The sequence below is a fragment of the Ailuropoda melanoleuca genome, chromosome 1 (assembly GCF_002007445.2).
Source record: "Ailuropoda melanoleuca isolate Jingjing chromosome 1, ASM200744v2, whole genome shotgun sequence".
NCBI classification, from domain to species: domain Eukaryota; kingdom Metazoa; phylum Chordata; class Mammalia; order Carnivora; family Ursidae; genus Ailuropoda; species Ailuropoda melanoleuca.
Genome location: NC_048218.1, coordinates 21383722 through 21402633, shown reverse-complemented (window position 1 = coordinate 21402633; position 18912 = coordinate 21383722). Strand labels below are relative to the sequence as shown.

General features: G+C 32.9%; 1 protein-coding gene across 1 annotated transcript in view; it reads left to right on the top strand.

The window, feature by feature from the left end:
* Nucleotides 1-18912, top strand: part of NCAM2 (neural cell adhesion molecule 2) — a 523501-nt gene that overhangs the window by 491602 nt on the left and 12987 nt on the right. The window contains exon 16 of the mRNA XM_034656641.1: nt 13309-13513. Within this exon, the coding sequence (XP_034512532.1) occupies nt 13309-13513 (205 nt within the window). The remainder of the gene's footprint in view (nt 1-13308; nt 13514-18912) is intronic.

The following is an 18912-nucleotide window of genomic DNA, read 5'->3' as shown; positions in this document are numbered from 1 at the left end:
ATTTTCAAGGTTTGCATTATTTTAAGGCACACTTAATCATTCTTATTCCACAACAGCCCACCCTCAAATGTATATCTTAATATATATATATATATATATATATATATATCCCTGATTAGAACATATTTGTATACATTTCAAAATGAAAATTTTAATATAATATCTATATTTTGTTCAAATTTTTGTACTTCTTTCAATTGATTCAACAGTTACAGAAGTTTTGTACATTGGGAGAGAAAGAAAGTTATGTTTTCTTTGTTGTTCTTGTTTTTGTTTTTCCTGAAACCCCTTGACAATGAGATGGTATCAAATGGGAAGTATCTGGGAATTGTTGGACATTTTTATAGTGACCGTCACCGTAACTTTACATTACTCTATTAGCTTTTCATTACTTTATTGTTTGGGGTCACTGGGAAAAAGCTAAAGAGATTTGAGGAAATTTAGTCTAATATCCTAATCAATACTATTATCTTATTATGTCAGCAAACTGAGGATCAGAGAAGCCCAATGACTAGTCATTGACTCAGTATTCCTATCTTTGTTTTATCAAATTACACTGAATCACAGATGGCATAACTCAATCCCTAGTCCATAACTTATATGGTCCTGTGTCTTTGACCTAGTTCCTTTGATTTCTTCTTGATTGCTTCATGAAAAATCAGTGTGGCTCAGGAAAGGCCATGTGTTAACCAACCACAGTTCCTTCAATCATGGTACTTCGTGGTACTTCAACAATTCAGCTTGTTACCATTCTCACTTATACTCCTACCCAGAGCTGCTTTCCCGTGATCAACGTAATACACTCACACTCAGTTCACAACCCTAAAAGGATATCAAATTAAATGTAATCACTCTATGATTTGTACACATTTTCTGAAAACTATAAAATGACTTTTTTACATTGTTCATAGACATAGGTCATTTTCTAGTAATATGAAGTAATATTTTTACATACTATCTAATAAAAACTAAACTAGATGGTTTCATATCAGTATCTGTCCTTTTCATTTTAAGAAATCAATAAACGGCTTCAAATCAGAATTTGCATAGTGGCTATCTGCTTCCTTCTCTACCGATTTCTCATTTATTATTATAAAGAGAAATAATGAAAATATTTAAAAATTCATATTATAATAAATATAAGCTATTTTTTTTCCTGCTTAGATAAGGTTAACAAAGGTAAAAATCAGCTCTTCAAACTAGCATTTCTGCTTTGATGAATGCATGAACAACTTCCAATTTGCTGTTGTTTCTATATAATTTCACAAAGGCTAAACTGGATATGTATGTTACGTGGAAGGTTAAATGCAAAACTCTCTGATGTTCTTGAAAAATGATAAGAAAAATACTCTGCTTCGCAGTGCTTATGGGTGGAAAACAGAAAAAATATGGTGGGGTTTTTATATACTAGCCTGAGACTTACTGTGCCATCAAATTGTCACTCATGAAGGAAAGTTTGTTTAAGGGAATAGAAATATTTCTCTGCACCAGGGTCTGGTCTAGTTCATTGGTGGGTCCCATCACACCAAAACAGGAAGCTACAAATGTTTCAGACTTTGCTGTGTGTCAGTCATCATGTACCATGTCATTTTTTTTAATTATTAAAGGATGTTAAAGATTATTTATTAAATTTATGGACATTCCCAGTCAATCTAGGCAAGTTAACCATTTCTTGGAAGATTTTAAAGATATGATTCTGTAATTTTTTTTTCATTCTTAGATACACTTTACTTTCTAGAGAAGTTTCAGGTTCACACCAAAATTGAGAGGTATGTACAGGGTTCCCATATACTGCCTGCCCCAATACATGTATGGCTTCCCCCATTATCAACATGAAGAATGGTACATTTGTTACAAGTGGCAACCAACTGACACCATTGACATCATTTTTACCCAGAGTCCAAAGTTTGTGTTAGGATTTATTCTTGATGTTGTACATTATATGGGTTTTGATAAATGCATAATGAAATATACCCACCATTATAGTATTTTACAAAGTAGTTTTACTGCCCTAAAAATCCTCTGTGTTCTGCCTATTTATCCCTCCTTCTCTCTTAACTCCTGGCAACCACTAATCTTTTTTACAGTCTCTATAGCTTTTCCTTCTCCATCATGTCATATGGTTGGAATCATACAGTACATAGCTTTTTCACATTGGCTTCTTTCACTTAGTAATGTGTTTTGAAGTTTCGTTCATGTTTTTTCATGATGTGGTGGCTCATTTCTTTTTAGCATTGAATAATATTCCATTGTCTGCATGTACTACAGTTTATCCATTCACCCAGGGTAGGATATCTTAGATGTATTTTTAAATATATTGAAAATCTGCACTTCTATTTTAGAGTTGAAGTATACTCTACAAGATATTATTTAGATGCACTATGTAATAATATAAATTATAAATAGTCTTATGTGTTTAGATGTTTAATTTAAAAAATGTAACTGGGTTTTTTTTATATAACCCAAATGAAGAAATTGAAGTCTCTGAGACCCAATATGTGTCTAAAACTGGAAAATTTTCAAAACCTAATGTTATAAATTCCTTGGAAAATAATACCATCCATATATTTTTTCATATGTTTTCATTTATTGTCATATATTTATAAAATTCAAAGGTATGTATATTTAATAATTTCATAATAGATAAAACAGTTTGGAATTTCAATTATAAAATTTTAATTGTAATTTTATCCTTTATGGGTGAGATTCATTTTTGTAACACAGTCTTTAAGAAAAAAGGTATTTTTTTAAATAATTTTTTATTATGTTAGTCACCATACAGTATAAGAAAAAAGGTATTTTCGGGGCACCTGGGTGTTACAGTCAGTAGAGCATTCAACTCGTGATTTTCTTCCAGGTCCTGATCTCGGGGTCTTGAGATCAGGCCCCATGTGGGGCTCTGCACTCAGCAGGGAGTCTGCTTGTCGCTATGAGCCTGCTTCTTCCTCTCCCACTCCCCTTGCTTGTGTTCTCTCTCTCACTGGCTGTCTCTATCTCTGTCAAATAAATAAATAAAATCTTTTAAAAAAATAAATAAATAAATAAATAAATAAATAAATAAATAAATAAAAGAAAAGAAAAAGAAAGGTATTTGGTATTTGTGCCTAGAATTCCATTTTCTACATTTGGAACAGCCTTTTAATATTAACAGAAAAAATGAATTTGGCCAGTTAATGGTTAAACCAAGGAACTAAAATTTAAATTATTCAATTTTTAACACTGGCTAATGTTTGTTTTGGTCACATTCATTCTATTCCAAGATTTTTTTCTATAAGCCAGTAAAAACCTTCATTATCTTATGAGAAATACCTAAATCACCTTCACCAAAGAAAACTGAATACATAGGATTTAAACTGCATATGGAGAAAGTATAGAGTTAGTGAGACAAGAATAAATTTCAAAAGTAGCAGTTGGAATAAATATGACATATAAATATTTTATATCTCTTTCATTTTTTTTTTTGAAATGGTCAATGGTTTCCATTCAAGCCCACTTAGCAATTTGAGATGTCCGTGTAGTTAAGAGCGTAGGGTATTCCATTATGTAAGGACTTTAGATATTTTACAATCTCTCATGGTTTCTTGTTGCATCAGATTTGTGACAACACTTACAAATACTCATTTCTAAAGTCTTCAGTTATTTGAAACATTTATCAAAAAAAGTGTGGGTATCTATTAGTGTTTACTCCACTTTTTTTTTTTAAATTAGCACATCTTATTCCTTTAATACTTTTTCTTATGTTAAATATATTATTTTAACTTTTTCTGAGAATGTGACAGGTTTCCATTAACGCTCCCATAGAAGAAGAATTTTATATTTTGGAGTGTTCATTTTTACGGGAATTATTCTCAAAAGGTAAATACTAAAACCTTAAGGGCAATTGTGTAGATTTAAAAAAGGGTGGAGTGTAACTGGGTGGCTCAGTCAGTTAAGCATCTGCCTTCGGCTCAGGTCATGATCCCAGGGTTCTGGAATTGAGCCCCACATCGTGCTCCCTGCTCAGCGGGGAGTCTGCTTCTCCCTCTCCCTCTGCCTGCTGCTCTGCCTGCTTGTGCTCTCTTGCTATCAAATGAAGAAATAAAATCTTAAAAAAAAAAGTGTGACGGTGATGAGCCACTTGCAATGTCATTCCATTTAAAAGTATACAGAATAATTATACATAACTGTAAATGTATATTATGGAAATGATAACATTATTTTATCTTATACAGTGTCTATTTTTAAATATATTAATGGACACTAATTATCTAATGTTGGTTCAATCCCTAATCACATGTTCTAGGCTGAGTCAACTATTTCCTCGCTGCTTCAGACCAAGCAGAGACTGACGAGCCTGGGTGCATTATGTAAATGGGCATGTGATAGGAGAGAGGGAAGCCTGGACAGACATTCCAAGCCAAGCCCAGGCCTCCACTAGTTCCCTCCCTGCAACAAGTTCTACTTCCCTCTCTACGTGTCTCTAAGAATCCTCTACCGTCTTTTGGGAAAAGATCACACTTTTGAGGTTTTGGTGGTGGTGGTGGTGGTGGTTGTCGATTTTGTTTTGGGTGATATATTTGTTTATCTATTCAGTTGCAGGGTCTATTCTTTTTAACTTCATCATTTTTATCCCTTAACTCCAACCTACACCAATTGTCCTCAATATCTTACCTCTACTATTTGTAGATCTATGCTAATTTCCAAACATACCATTTATTTTCATACATCTCCATGTTTGGTCACAGCATGTTCTGGCTGAAATAGACTCCTCTCATCACATAGGAAGCTTCTGATTGTTCAGTACCTTTCAAACACTCTCTTCTTTATCATGTCTTACTTGACATTAACTACCAACTTATATGCTTTTCCCACCTATCTGCTCAGGCCACATTAATTTTTACCACTAGTAAAGCAATCAGTTGCACTGCATTGCAGTTCCTAAGTTACATGTCTTATTCAGCTCTCCCAATTCATAGGAGTCCTGAGAGAGAGAGTCTTTTGCCTTTCTCATATTTTATCTTTACAACTGCTTGATAAACTTGTTTAATAACATTGTGCTAAAATGAAGGATGATCATGTATTTTTGCCCAATTTATCCTTGGGCATAATTATTTCTGTGCTATCAAAAGACTAGAAAATATTTTGAAAAGTTAGTTAATTTATGACTCTGCCTTTGTAAACAAGCATATATAGGAAAAGACATTATTAGGAAAATGTATAGAGTTTTATAATTAGAAATACCCTTTATATAATATACATGTTTACAATTCCCTTCCCATTACCAAACCAAATATCCTCAATTAGCTAATTGACTTGCCCCAAATCACATAATCAACATAAATGAGTAAATAGATAAATAAGGTCTGGTTTATCTGTGCTGCCCTCTGAACCTACCTTCTCCCAAATAATACTTCCTGATAGGGAGAAGTGATTTGAATGGGAATTCTGGATTATCATTGAGTTTATATGTATATAAATGTAAAAAGTAGTTACAAATGTAAAAAAAAAATAGTTATATATGTAAAAAATAGTTATATATATAAAGAACATTTTGACATAAGAATCAAAATAACTAAAGAATGGAGACACAGTGGCAAGAAATAGGTGATATAAAATACAGTCTTCTCCCTTCCCCCCCAAAATTTGGTAGTAAGCAAGAAGCCATCTACATCAATATTGTTTAACTGAGTATACCTAGAAAAAACATGACTACCTTATTAAAATATACTGAAATAGCTTGAGGATTTAAAACTCATACAAATAACAACAGTAAGCTTTGTTAATGTATTTGAATAATGCTGAAAAATTATTGATGAATTTTACTTATAATATTTAAAATCTGAAAAATTTCAGGGAGACCTGGGTGGCAAAGTCGGTTAAGCGTCCAACTCTTGGTTTCAGCTCAGGTCACGATCTCAGGGTCATGAGATCGAGTTCTGCATTGGGCTCCACGCTCAGCTTGGAATCTGCATGGGTTTCTCTCTCCCTTTCCCTCTGCTCTTCCTCCTCCCCCCACATGCTCTCTCCCTCTCTTTCTAAAATAAATAAATAAATCTTTTTTTTTAAAAAATCTGAAAATTTCAACCTTTAAACTAATGTGTGGATCCACAAATAGTATTATCAAGGATTACCAAGTTAATCTCTGACATGAACTTTTATAATTTGTTTTTAGATTATTGAAAGAGCTCCAATAAACTCAATACATGTCCCTTTAATACACAGCAAATTACTCTTGTGTGATTCTAAAAATTAAAAATCTGCCAGAATGGTCACAATATACTTATAAATAGTGCAATTTCATACAATTGTATACTCCTTTCATGATTGTAACTTTTGATTTTTTATGTATTTTTTAAGATTTTAAAGTCCCAAGATTCCTTTCCTAAAATGCAATCCCTTATAAAAGACTCTGCAGTTTTCTTTTCACTGGTAACAACAGTCTTTCACAGCCATCACAGATATTACTAGCATTACGTACTTTTTATCTTTACATTGTTCATTGAAAACTGCATGCCTGAAAATTCATGTTGCACCCACAGAGTTTTCATTCAGCTGGTTCAGTAAGTACTTAAATATCTGAATAATATGAACTTGAGTGAACTTAAAAAGTTGCTAATAAGTGCATTTTGTCAGGACACTGAATGATGTAAATGCTTTCATTATCTCATGAATGCTAGAAGCTGTCCAAGAGGGAACCAAGATATGAGAGAGAAAAGATTAGAACACAAAAGAGGTACAGTCTTTATTTTAGGGAGGAGGTTTTGATTCACTTAGCAATAATCTGTTGAAAGTTTCCATCTTCTTTTTTATTTCAGTGAAGGCAAATGTGTCTAAAATACACAAAATAACCATAACAACAAAAGAAACAATAATGGTAACAGTGACAAAAGAATCTAATGGTGAGGTAACGAAGGCAGGTGAATTACAGGAGCATACAAAAAAAAAGAATATGTCCTATCCCAAATGAGGCAAAAGTCAGTTTCTTCTATCAGAGACATTAAGAGAATTTTTAATAATTCTTTTGCTTTCATTTATTTAACATCACTCTTACAAAGCTCAGGAAAGATTTTGACATACAGAAGTATGGGAATGACCAGAAAAATAACTTGCTATATGAATAATGAACAAATGAAAAAGGAGTGATATTTAACCATGTTGAGTTCTAGTCACAGTGAAATGCACATCTAAAGCCAGAAGAATGAAAATGACCTTAAACCTTAGGCCTTAATAAAGACAGTTTATCAGAAACAACAATAAAAAACCACTTGTGAAATGTAAATATGTATTTACAATTATATTTATGTATCACAGTTCATAAATGTTAGCAATATTCAAATGTTTAAGCTTCTAAAATCTAGGAAGGTTTTGGATAAAAGAGAAATTCTATTTTTTAAAAGAAAATACTATAAACAACAAAAATAAGAAGTTACTACAAAGCGAACATAGAGTAATAACAAATGAAATAATAATGCATTTGTGCAGTTCTTTGGAATTATTAAACTTTTCATAATATGATTCTCAAAGAATATTTTAGCTAGGATACATGAGAATTATTACGTGCATTTTATCAATAATGAAACAATAAAATTGTAATTATGATTTAGTTATATCTAATTGCAGCGTGGGAGCCACAAAATGTATAAGTAATATGTTGCATTGCATTGTAGCTATCAAAGTATAAATATGTTATAAAATATTACCTGTTTATACTTTAAGTGAAAAACATATGTTAAGAGGGTACACTCCATTTTTTTCTGGGTGTATGGGGAAGCAATAAAAGTAGCTTAGAGGGGAGGAAGAATATAAAATCCAATTATAGTTGCTCTTAAGTTTGCAATTTGATTTTTAAATTTTTTAAATTAATGGAAAATGGTATTTTTAATCCTCCTTGCTTATGCAATTTGTAATGATAGTCTCCTTCTTTCTAATTAATACAGTTAAAGGGGTACTAACCAGATATTGGAAACCTCAGAAGTCCAAACCCTTGTTTCAAACAGGGAAGTTAAATATGAATCAAAATGGAATGGATCTATCCATTCAGGGGATGAACACCGGCACCATAAATGCAGGAGGCCATGGTCATGACACAGAAGAGAAATGTGGTATTTGGAGAAATGGAAATAGCGTGACCTTGTGCTCAGATTGCTAATATCAGCGGTTTTAACACTTCCTCTTTAATAGTGAATTTTATAATATTTAATAAATCAAAGCTTACTTTTATTTGTGATTCAGGTCACCAAGGTGACCTGAAAGTCATGTTTTTTCAAATATTTAAAAACAGATATTTGGATGATTTTTTTCTGAATACCTAAAATATATAAATATCGCATTTAAACATGCCTGATTCCCCATTTAGTTTAGCTGAGAGAAGACTTAATCAAGTCCAAAGACAAATTTCACATGATTTAGGTTCTGTTTAGCAGGTCGGGATTCCCAGTAGGGAGTAGAAAGTCTTGTAAATGCGTAATAAGCCGTTTCTCTACACAACTCCACAGGTTGGAGAATATTATTTTCTTTCTTGAAAAGTGGGTTATGTCAAGAAATGTAAAGGCTGCAGCTTTGTCCACACTGGGAGAATGTTGTGATTAGACTTTATTTTCAATATCCTCATCATTTATTAAAATTTGTAGAACTTTTTAAAAAATTATTATTTTGTTGAAACAGTCTAGACCCTTGTCTCATTTCTACACTTTTGCTCTTTCTGCTACACCTTTTTACTCTTTGTTAATTTGGGGATCCTAGGAGAAATTCACAAAATATAAATTTAAGATAATTCCTAATTCTGTAAGTGACAGAGATTTTTGAAAACAGCTCGTCTAACAACACAATGAGAAACTGTGTGAAATCCTTAGGGATGGTAGTTGGTCTTTAAATTAGTGCAATGTCTTTTTTTTTTAAGGATGTATTACCCTAGAGCGTGCCTTCTATAATCCAAGATTACCATAATTCTGGGGAAAGCCCTTACTATTAACCATATGCCCTTGTTGATATAAAAATATTACTCTTTTGTTCTTTGGTTGTGTTATTTGGAACTTAACGAATGAAATTAAATTTTAGGAACTTGTGCTTCATAAGTAGAAAAGGACTTAAAAGGATGTATAAACCTAAAGATTTATGTTAATTTTTATTAGCTCAATTTTAGTACGTATCAGGAAGCCCATCTACTTCTACACTAATTAGGCAGGTACTCAGTGAAGTTTTGTGAAGCATAAATGGCTTGGTAGTCCTCTGTTTTTCTTTTTCCTTTTTTTTTCTTTTTTTAACTATGCAGCCACAAAGTCTTGAGATGATCAGATGTCTGATTTTAAAGTAGCTGATCATTGTGGCTTCGGTGGAGCCCAGCTGCAGAGAGTTACCTGCTTCACCTCTTTTCACAGAGGACACATATATGTAACCAGGTGTATAGATTGACACCTAGATTTTCCATAGATCAATTTGATGTTTGAAAGTCTGTTACTCTGAGGAAGATGAAGGAAAAACATATAAGCAGGAGACAAGTATACCTACTGCAATTTTGGAGGGTATAGTACTTAGCAATGTTACGAGAAACACCAAAAGGTTTCTGAATGTCTTCTTGTCTTTCATACACTGTTTACTTACTGATATTTAAGAATATCTTTTATGGAAATAGCTACTGCTATTCTTGGAGCAAATATGAAATCTCCATTATTAAATTAAAAAAAAACCACGTTTTTTCTTTGTGTCTTTATTACTTTTCCAAGTCCTGAAAGTCATTCTCAGTCTACTTGGAGAAGATGATACGTACACACAGAAAATAGTCAAATAAAATACCAAACCATTTAAGGAGTCAAAAAGCAAGTCTAATTTTACGTATAGAGTGTACAGGTGTTTGAAAACCTAGTATTATTAAATGTAATAAATTTCACGGAAAATTGATTCAGTGTTTTAATTGTAAGTTAACTTCTACAACAGAAACGTGAAGACATGCATGTGACAAATTTAAAATGAAAGGTTTTTTTCTTCTTATTTTAATGCTTTGATTTTATGTGTTTATTTCAGTTAGGATGTGATTACATAAAGGTCTGCGGACTTGTATTGATTCAGCTTGCCAACTTCTAAATTTCATGGGATGGAAGGTCAGGTGGGAGGGAAGTTATAGAAATTCAGTCAGTTTGATTCTATTTGCTTTCAATAATTAAATATATACCAAAAAATAGATGTTTGAACTTTAAAATTCCTAAATTATTTATTCTTATTAAATTCTAATATAAAATCCCCCTTTTCAAAGAACAATACAAAATGATCACTAAAAAGAGAGCTGATAGCAAGAATACATAAACAAATGATTTATATTGTTGTACGTCATTTAAATAGTTGCTTCTCCTCTAGCAGTGTAGGGAAAAATGGACATTTTTCGGTAAGAAAATTACACATTTTAATGTGTTTACTATGTTATGCCTCACTTGTTTATTTGATGATGAATATACAATGTAAATCTAACACAGGTATAAACAATATAAAAGCTAATGACTTAGGCCACTGTATTCTCTGGACCTCAGTTTCCTTATCTGTAAAGTAGAGCTCTTAACATTGTTTTCCTATGTAATGGACTTGTAAAAACTATCATAAAATATCATATATTATAAAGCACATGTGCAAATATCCTGGAAAGCTAAAAAAGTTGACTTAAAATCCTTTAAATGATTGCTATGTTCAGTTTCAATTAGTTCAATAATTAAAACTGAACTTAAAAAGAAAGTATTTTCTGCATGTTAGTCCTCAAATCCTAGTGATGTAATTTTACACGTGGTCATGATTTTGGTTGTGAAAAAACCAAAGACAAATGAGTAAACTTCCCCACCAGAGTAAATAGGTGGCAGAAAAAATAAAAATAAAAACATTAGAAAATTTGGATTTCATAGTTATTACAGCCTAATTTCATGGAATGTGAGATAATATTAGCATTTAAATACATTCTTAAGCCAATTTAAAAAACCCCATAGCTTTCAAAAGAAAACTAAATATCTATTACATAAACCTACTTGCTATATATCCTATCCTCTGCAATGACAAGAAATACTTGGTTTTCCATAAAAATAACTTCAAGTAACCTTCAACATTTATAATCATGAGTTTAAAAGGTATAATTTTGTTAGAAAACAAATAATAGCTATTTTAGCATCAATATGCCTTTATCATAAGGTGCTTTGCAAATATAATGTTTCTAAGAGCTTTTCTAAAGATGGAAGTGAAACAGATCAATATACTGGTTTAATGCTAAAAAGGTCACAAATAAAATATTTATCGTTTAAAAGCTAACTAGCTAAACCTGAGTAAAAAAAAAATGACTTTATTCTCAAGAGAATAATCAGTGTTTAATAAGAGATAGTGTCCCACCTTACGGTGCTGATGAAGGAAATACGTTTCTAGACTAGATTAACTTTAGATGGTCTATTTTTTCCACCAAAACCTCATTTCCCTAAAATTTTACAGTAGCAAAATAATAATAGTAGTAGCAGTAATCATAATAATAAATATTGCCAATACTTGTTAAATTTTTACTCTGTACTGGGCAATAAGTGCTAGAGGTGTTAAGTACACTATTATAATCAAATTTATACTTGCTGGAGCATGAGAGTTGCAAGTTTGTTGATTCAGTACTTAAGGAATTCTCACCCGCAACTTCACAGAGATTCTGTAGAAGTTCCTCCACGTTCTAGCACAGGTGAACCATGTGCCAGGAACCATGTCACAGATAGAATGATTTTTTTATATAACATGCATTTCCTGGGGGGAAAAAAAGATAAAATAAGTATAGATGTGAGGCTCAGGCATTTGGTAGAAAAATCAGCTAGGATTCAGACAGGCATGTCATCGTTCATCACCAGCTTGTTGATTTAAAATAAAAACAGTTATATCAATTCCTTTAGCTCACAATCTCTTCAAGTCATTATTAAATTATTACACCTAATTTTAAAAATATAACTTAGAAAAACTTTGTTTTATAAATGTGTTTTTTCAGAAGTGGTTTTCTCCAAACCAAGTCTGCATCTGTCCCTGTCTGTCACTTGCATTACACACCTTTTACATATTTAGATGCCATTATGATGCTGAGTAATAAATGCATTTATCATTGAAAAGGATAATTATAATTTTATAATGTTATCTAAGCAAATGTTAACGTAATTTGGTTAAGAATCATTTTGAATAGGGGCACTTGGGTGGCTCAGTGGCTTAAGCTCTGCCTTCAGCTCAGGTCATGATTCCAGAGTCCTGGGATGGAGTCCCGCATGGGGCTCCTGGCTAGGCAGGAAACCGGCTTCTCCCTCTCCCTTTGCCTGCCACTCCCCCTGCTTGTGTGCACTCACTGTCAAATAAATAAAATTTTTTTAAAAGAATCATTTTGAATAATTCTCTAAAACTGTCTTATAAGAACTCTTTTTCTTCCCTCTAGATAACACAGTATCACCAGTTTAATCTCTTTCCACGCGCTTATTTTACTGCCAGCACTCCTGTGGCTGTGTAGTCTACCCTTATCTTCAACTATAGTTATAAAACACTTGATTCATTTTCACTACCGCTCTGCTTCTTGTTATTTCTACTGTGTCAGTCAGCATATTCCATCCTATTCCCAGTCATATCTTCCATGGATAATTTCTGTATGACTTTCAGAAATTCCCACAACCTCCTGTCAAGGAAAACTGGTTCCCATCGTCCCCTACCTTCCCATGATAAGTTTCAGAAAGATCATAAGTACCATAGTTTGCCTCTGGTCTAATATGATTTATTAAAATACTAACTGAAAAAAAAATACAACTAAAGCATTTATTCTAAAATAATGATTTTCAAAATATTCATATACAGATATTTTAAATGTGTTCTCTGTCAAAACAAAGTGCTTGGAGCACACATCATTTGCAAGCTTAAGACTTAAAACTAAGATAATTCCATTCCATATAGAACATTTACTTAACCTTCTCTTACAGGAGTTTTGACTGTATTTTCCTTTTAACAATGTGATGATCCATTAATGGTTGTGGTACAGTTGGGGATGTGATAATATTCATTATCTTCCCCTCTGGGAATCAAAAAGTATATTGGAAAGAGAGCTACGTAAGAGTTTTTTTTTTTTTCTAAATAAAGTTTGAAAAAATATTGCAAACCATTCACATGTCAGTTGCTTAAAATATTGTTCGAAAGCCAGAGAATGGTTCCCAGCCAGAGACTGGTTCCCAATTATGAAATTAAAGTTCGCCAGTGACTATCACTTTTTTCCTGTCTCGTTAGTTAAGATTTATTTTCAAAATAACTGTCAATTTTTTTTTCTAATTTGGAGCTTAGTAAAATTATTTTCTTTTATTTTTTAAGATACGCTTTTTAATGGTCTTGGGCTTGGAGCAGTCATTGGCCTGGGCGTGGCGGCACTCTTGCTAATCCTTGTGGTAACGGACGTCAGCTGCTTCTTTATTAGACAATGTGGGATACTGATGTGCATCACGAGAAGAATGTGCGGGAAGAAAAGTGGCTCTAGTGGGAAAAGTAAAGAACTCGAAGAAGGAAAAGCTGCATACCTGTAAGTAGCAGACATTCTCAGTGCATTACATCACACAAGTGCCATAGTCAAACTTGCATACTTTGTTCAGGGACTTTTTCTCTGAGCAAAGAGCTCTGAGACTCTAAGATCATTGGACACTGTACTGTCTGCTTTCTGATCTTAAGTCTGTATGATCTTAAATATAACATGGTATAGAGCCAAATGCTTTTGAAAACAGACGATTAAAAAATAAATCTTAAAATGGGATCCATAAAAAATAATTACTGTCATGATTTAAGTAGAATTAGGAAAAAAATAGAAATATAGACAATGGTACAATTGCATTTATGAATTTTCCATTGTTTCTCAGTTTATATTGAATAAAAGAAGGACACCAACAATAATATGAATTAAAAACTTGGGTACACTGAGTAAAAACATTAATTATGCCAATTCCTTCAAGGGTAGGACATGACCGCATAGAGGTTTCAAGATTGTCTGTATAGAGATGTTATATGTGCTATGCAATACATGTTAGTACAGATTCTGAACTTACTCTTCCAAATTTTGATCAAAAGATGACTAAATGTTAGAAGTTGGCACTCTGTGTGGCATCTCATTCAGTTAGAATATGAATTGCAAGAAAATACATAGAGCTGATTACTATAGAAAACTTCTTTGTCATGTAAAAGGACAACTAAGAGGTTTTGATACTTTTTGTTTTGTTCCGTGCTGTTTCACTAGATTTGTATCTAATCCCAAGAGTACAATAGGCTCAAAGAAACCACAAGTTAGAAGGCACAGGAGGGCATGCACACTCACATATAAACACACAATGTTTCTGTGTATATATATGTGTGTTTGTATACACATACATATGTGTGTATATTAAACCCTGTAATCAAAAATAAGTATTCTGATGAATTAAGAACATTTCCATTACCTTTTACATCTTACAGTCTTTCTGTTACATGTCTAAAACATACAAAAGAGTTAAAAGAGCTTTATAGCCAACACCCATTTATCAACTTCCTGGATTCGACAAAAAATATTTCTCTTATCCCATATTTATCTATCCCTCAATCCATTATTTTATTTTTTGCATTTCAAAGTGTATCCATACACTTAACCCCTATAGTTCAACTTGCCTAACATTGCATCCAGTTCAAAATTTGTTAATGTTTTCTTTAGGTAAAGTTTTCAAACGTTTGTATCTGTATAACCCAAGCCCTATCAAAATTCAGAAAGTTAGCATCATCCTCAAAATTTCTCTAATGTTTCTACCCAGACAACTCATATTCCTCCCCCTGTCCCAGACAACTACTATTCTAATTTTTTTCATCATAAATCATTTTTAGCTGTTATAGAACTTGATAAAAATTGATTCCTGTAATGTTTACTCTTTTGTGTCTGGCTTCTTTCATTCAGCTTTATGTTTTAAGATTCATTCATGATGTTCTGTTTATCAGTAATTCATTTATTTTTATTGTTGAGTCATTTTTGTTTTTTTATACAACCATTTAGACAAGTAGAGTCTTCTGCATTAATTTCTAGGCTTAGGGATATAGGAGAACCCATTCTTCATGGCTGCATTGTTGTGTTGTGTTTACATCCCCGAGGCTATCTCAATCCTCCTATGCAATTTGTCTATGACCACTTCTTACGGATTCTCTATAAGGGATAGTTTCACCTCATGGGGTACTAAGTTAGATAACAAACATTTTCATTTCAAAAAACATTAGATTCATTTCACAATCAAAATGCCACCTACTTACTTGTTGGACACAGAACACAGCTAAGAACAAGCAGAAATCAGGCTCTACCTCACACTTGAACGGGATAGTCATGTGTGCATAGTAAATATAGTGGAATCAATTCACTATCCAGCATCTCCCGCTTTCCTCATTAGAACAAAGTCTACTTTTTAATAGCCTGCTGTGATTTTACATTGTCTTATTAACTAAATAAATATATACCAAACTCAGTTTTAGTCTGTTTTTCACGTATTGAGAAAACCGTATATTACATAACATAACCATATATATGTGATATATATATATACACACACACACATCACACACACACACACACACACACACACACACATAAAGCTGAATTTTTTACGTCTTCATTCTTATTGAAGCACTGAGCAAATATTTATTGGATAAATACTAGGTAACAAGCACTGCTATGTAACCAAGCAGTAAAGTGATGACCAAAGCAAGTAAGAATTTTATTCACATGGAACTCTTGTTCTCTTAGGAAAACAGATAATAAGCACTAACTAAAAAGAAAGTGTCTAGTAGTAATAAGCACTAAAAAAAAAAAAAAAAAAAAAAAAAAAAAAACAGTTATAAATTCTTACTATAGTTTGGGTCATGAAAGGCCTTTCAGGGGAAGTGAAACTTAAGCTGCAGTGAGTAATAGGGGACAACAATATAACAATCAGGCAGGAACATTCTATAACGTGCAACAATTGATACAAAAGTTAAGGCAGGAATAAGCTTACTGTGTTAAAGGCCAATGAGCAGGAGCAGTGCCAATCAGAGAGGGTCTAGTATAAATGTCAGGTTAGAGAATTATCTAGAAACAAAAGTATCTAATGCTTCAGTCAAAGTAAGAAACATTGTTTTTGAAAAAGAAAGCTCCTGTAAGTTGTTTTTTTTTTTTAATTTTATTTATTTATTTATTTATTTTATTTGCGAGAGAGCAAGCTGGGGGAGGGGTAGAGAATAAGGGAGAGGGAGAGAATCCCAAGGAGACTCTGTGCTGAGCGCGGAGCCCCATGCAGGGCTTGATCTCACAACCTGAGATCGTGACCTGAGCCGAAACCAAAAGTCAGAAGCTTAACTGACTAAAAGACTCGGCACCCCCAATAACTGCTTAAAGATTACTTTAGTTTCTTGTTAAGAATGAATTACTGGAAGGTCAATAGGTGTAGAGGAATGATTTAGAATCAGAAAGACTGAGTGACAGGATCTTGAAATACTGCCGGTAAAAAATGATATTCTTTTGGTCCAAGGCTGTAGTACTATAAGCATATACATATGTACGGAGTATAGACAGAGCTGAGGTAGAGTCAACTACTATTGATTGATTTACTTTAGGGTGAAAGAAAGAGAAATCATGATTTTGTCTTAATTAACTGGAGGGATATTGGTGACTGCATGCAAAACAATGAGGTATATTCAAGTTCTGCCGTTTATTGTTATTTCACTCTATTAATTGGTAATTTATCCATACACTTGGTTTGTAAGTCCTGCTGGGTTTAATTAACCTTAAAAACTTGGGAAGATGAAAACACGGAGTTCATTCTGTATTTGTTATCCATCATAACTTTTCACATCATCATTTCCCCTGCTTTGGGAAAATAGTTTTCAACTCTTTTCCAAAAATTCATTGTTTGAATTGGGAAAATATTATACCTATTTTTTTTCAAAAATATTACATAAAATCACAATGGGAAATAGAATATAACTGATTTGATGGATTGGATCTCTACTGGCCTCTAAACATGATCAGAAGCTTTCTTAGACTAGTTCTTTCATGTTATCACAATTATAAAACTATGCAGATTTATTACAGAATACGCTAATTACACACAGAATATTCTTGTTTAAAGAGTATCAAGTTTCAGAAAAGAGAAATTAAAGTCAGTGGCATACAGAATGTCATTCATGTTAAGTTCTAGAATATTCCATTATTTGGCTCTTATAAATTTAAATTAAACTTATATTTATCCTGCATTCTCATTATTTATCTAATAAAAATGGTGAATGATTTCTACTTTATCAAACTATGCTTATACTCTTTTTCACCCAAGCATTAATTTATGCTAATAAATATTTATTGAACACCTACATAATCAGGCACTATTCTAAGCCCCAGAGATACAACTGTGAGTTAAAGCAAATGAGTCCCTTCCATCATCTAGTTTTTACTCTGTTGGGAAACACATTTCAGTTAAAAAACAATCAAATGGATGAATAAATAAATAATTTCTGTTATAAATGCTATTTAAAAAAAAGAAAGAATTTTCCTGGTTAGTCTTAAGTTGTAAAGAAACTAAAATATTAAAAACTAATAGAAAGTAACTAGCCAAAGTGTGTGTTTGTGTGTGTGTGTGTGTGTGTGTGTGTGTGTGTGTGTGTGAAAATGGTTTTTCAATGCAGAGAGAGATATCCAAACCAGCCCCCTTTACTACCATGGGAAAGAAGGCAAATACATAACTCCAGTGCACTCCAGCCATCCTGACTCACTTCAGTGGGGAATCCCAAGAAGCAATTGTGAAGTTTAGAGTCCAGGGGAGCAGACGTACCAGTGACTGAGGCCTAATGATGGGACTATCAAATGCACCCTCTCACAGCCCACTTTACCACCCCATTAGTAAATGCCTTTATTTTGCAGTTCCTTCTAACCAGTACATCATGTCCCAGGATCAAGAAAAACTAAAAGGTATACTCAAGGCAAAAATTATTCTGAAGAGGTAGAACTAGCATCAGGGCCAGATTCAGAGAAGGCAGGGATATTGGAATTATCCGACCAAGATTTTAAGTATATGATTAATATGGTGAGAACACTGTAGGACAGCAAGAAAGAAGAGATGGGCCGGCCATACAGTAGAGAGATGGATATTCTGAAAAAGAATCCAAAGGAAATACTAGAGACCAAAAACATCCTAATAGAAGTGAAGAATATCCCTGAGGCACTTACTAGTAACTAGACATGGCTGAAGATAGAATCTTTGAACTCTTAATAGAAAATACCGAAACTTAAAAGTAAACAGAGGGACACCTGGGTGGCTCAGTCGGTTAAACATCCAACTATTGATTTCTGCTCAGGTCATGATCTCAGGGTTGTGAGATCAAGCCCCATGTCGGCTCCGTGCTGCATGGAGCCTGCTTAAGATTCTCTCTCTCCCTCTGCCCCTCCCCGCCTCTCTCTCTTAAAAAAAAAAAAAAAAAAAAAAAAAAAAAGCCAAACAAAATAAAGACTAAAAACAATCCACAGAATAAGAACTATGAGACAACTACACAAGGTGTAACATATGTGCAGTAAGAATACCAGAAGGAGAAGAAATAGAGAAAGGAACAGAAATATCTGAAACATAAATGACTGAGAACTTCCCCAAATTAGTATCTGACACAAAACCACAGACCCAGGAAGCTCAGAGAACTTTGAGGAATGCAAATGTCCGAAACAAAACAAAAGAAAACAACAATAACTATACCTAGTCTTATCATTTTAAAACTACAGAAATTCAAAGATAAAGAAAAAATCCTGAAAGAAGCTAGAGGAAATAAGTACGTTATCTATAGGAAGCAAAGGTAAGAGTTACATCTGACTTATGCACACATGCACACAGACACACGCTGCTTTGTATATATACGCACATATATATGAACATCTATTATTGCAGTGTTTTCTCAGATAGCAAT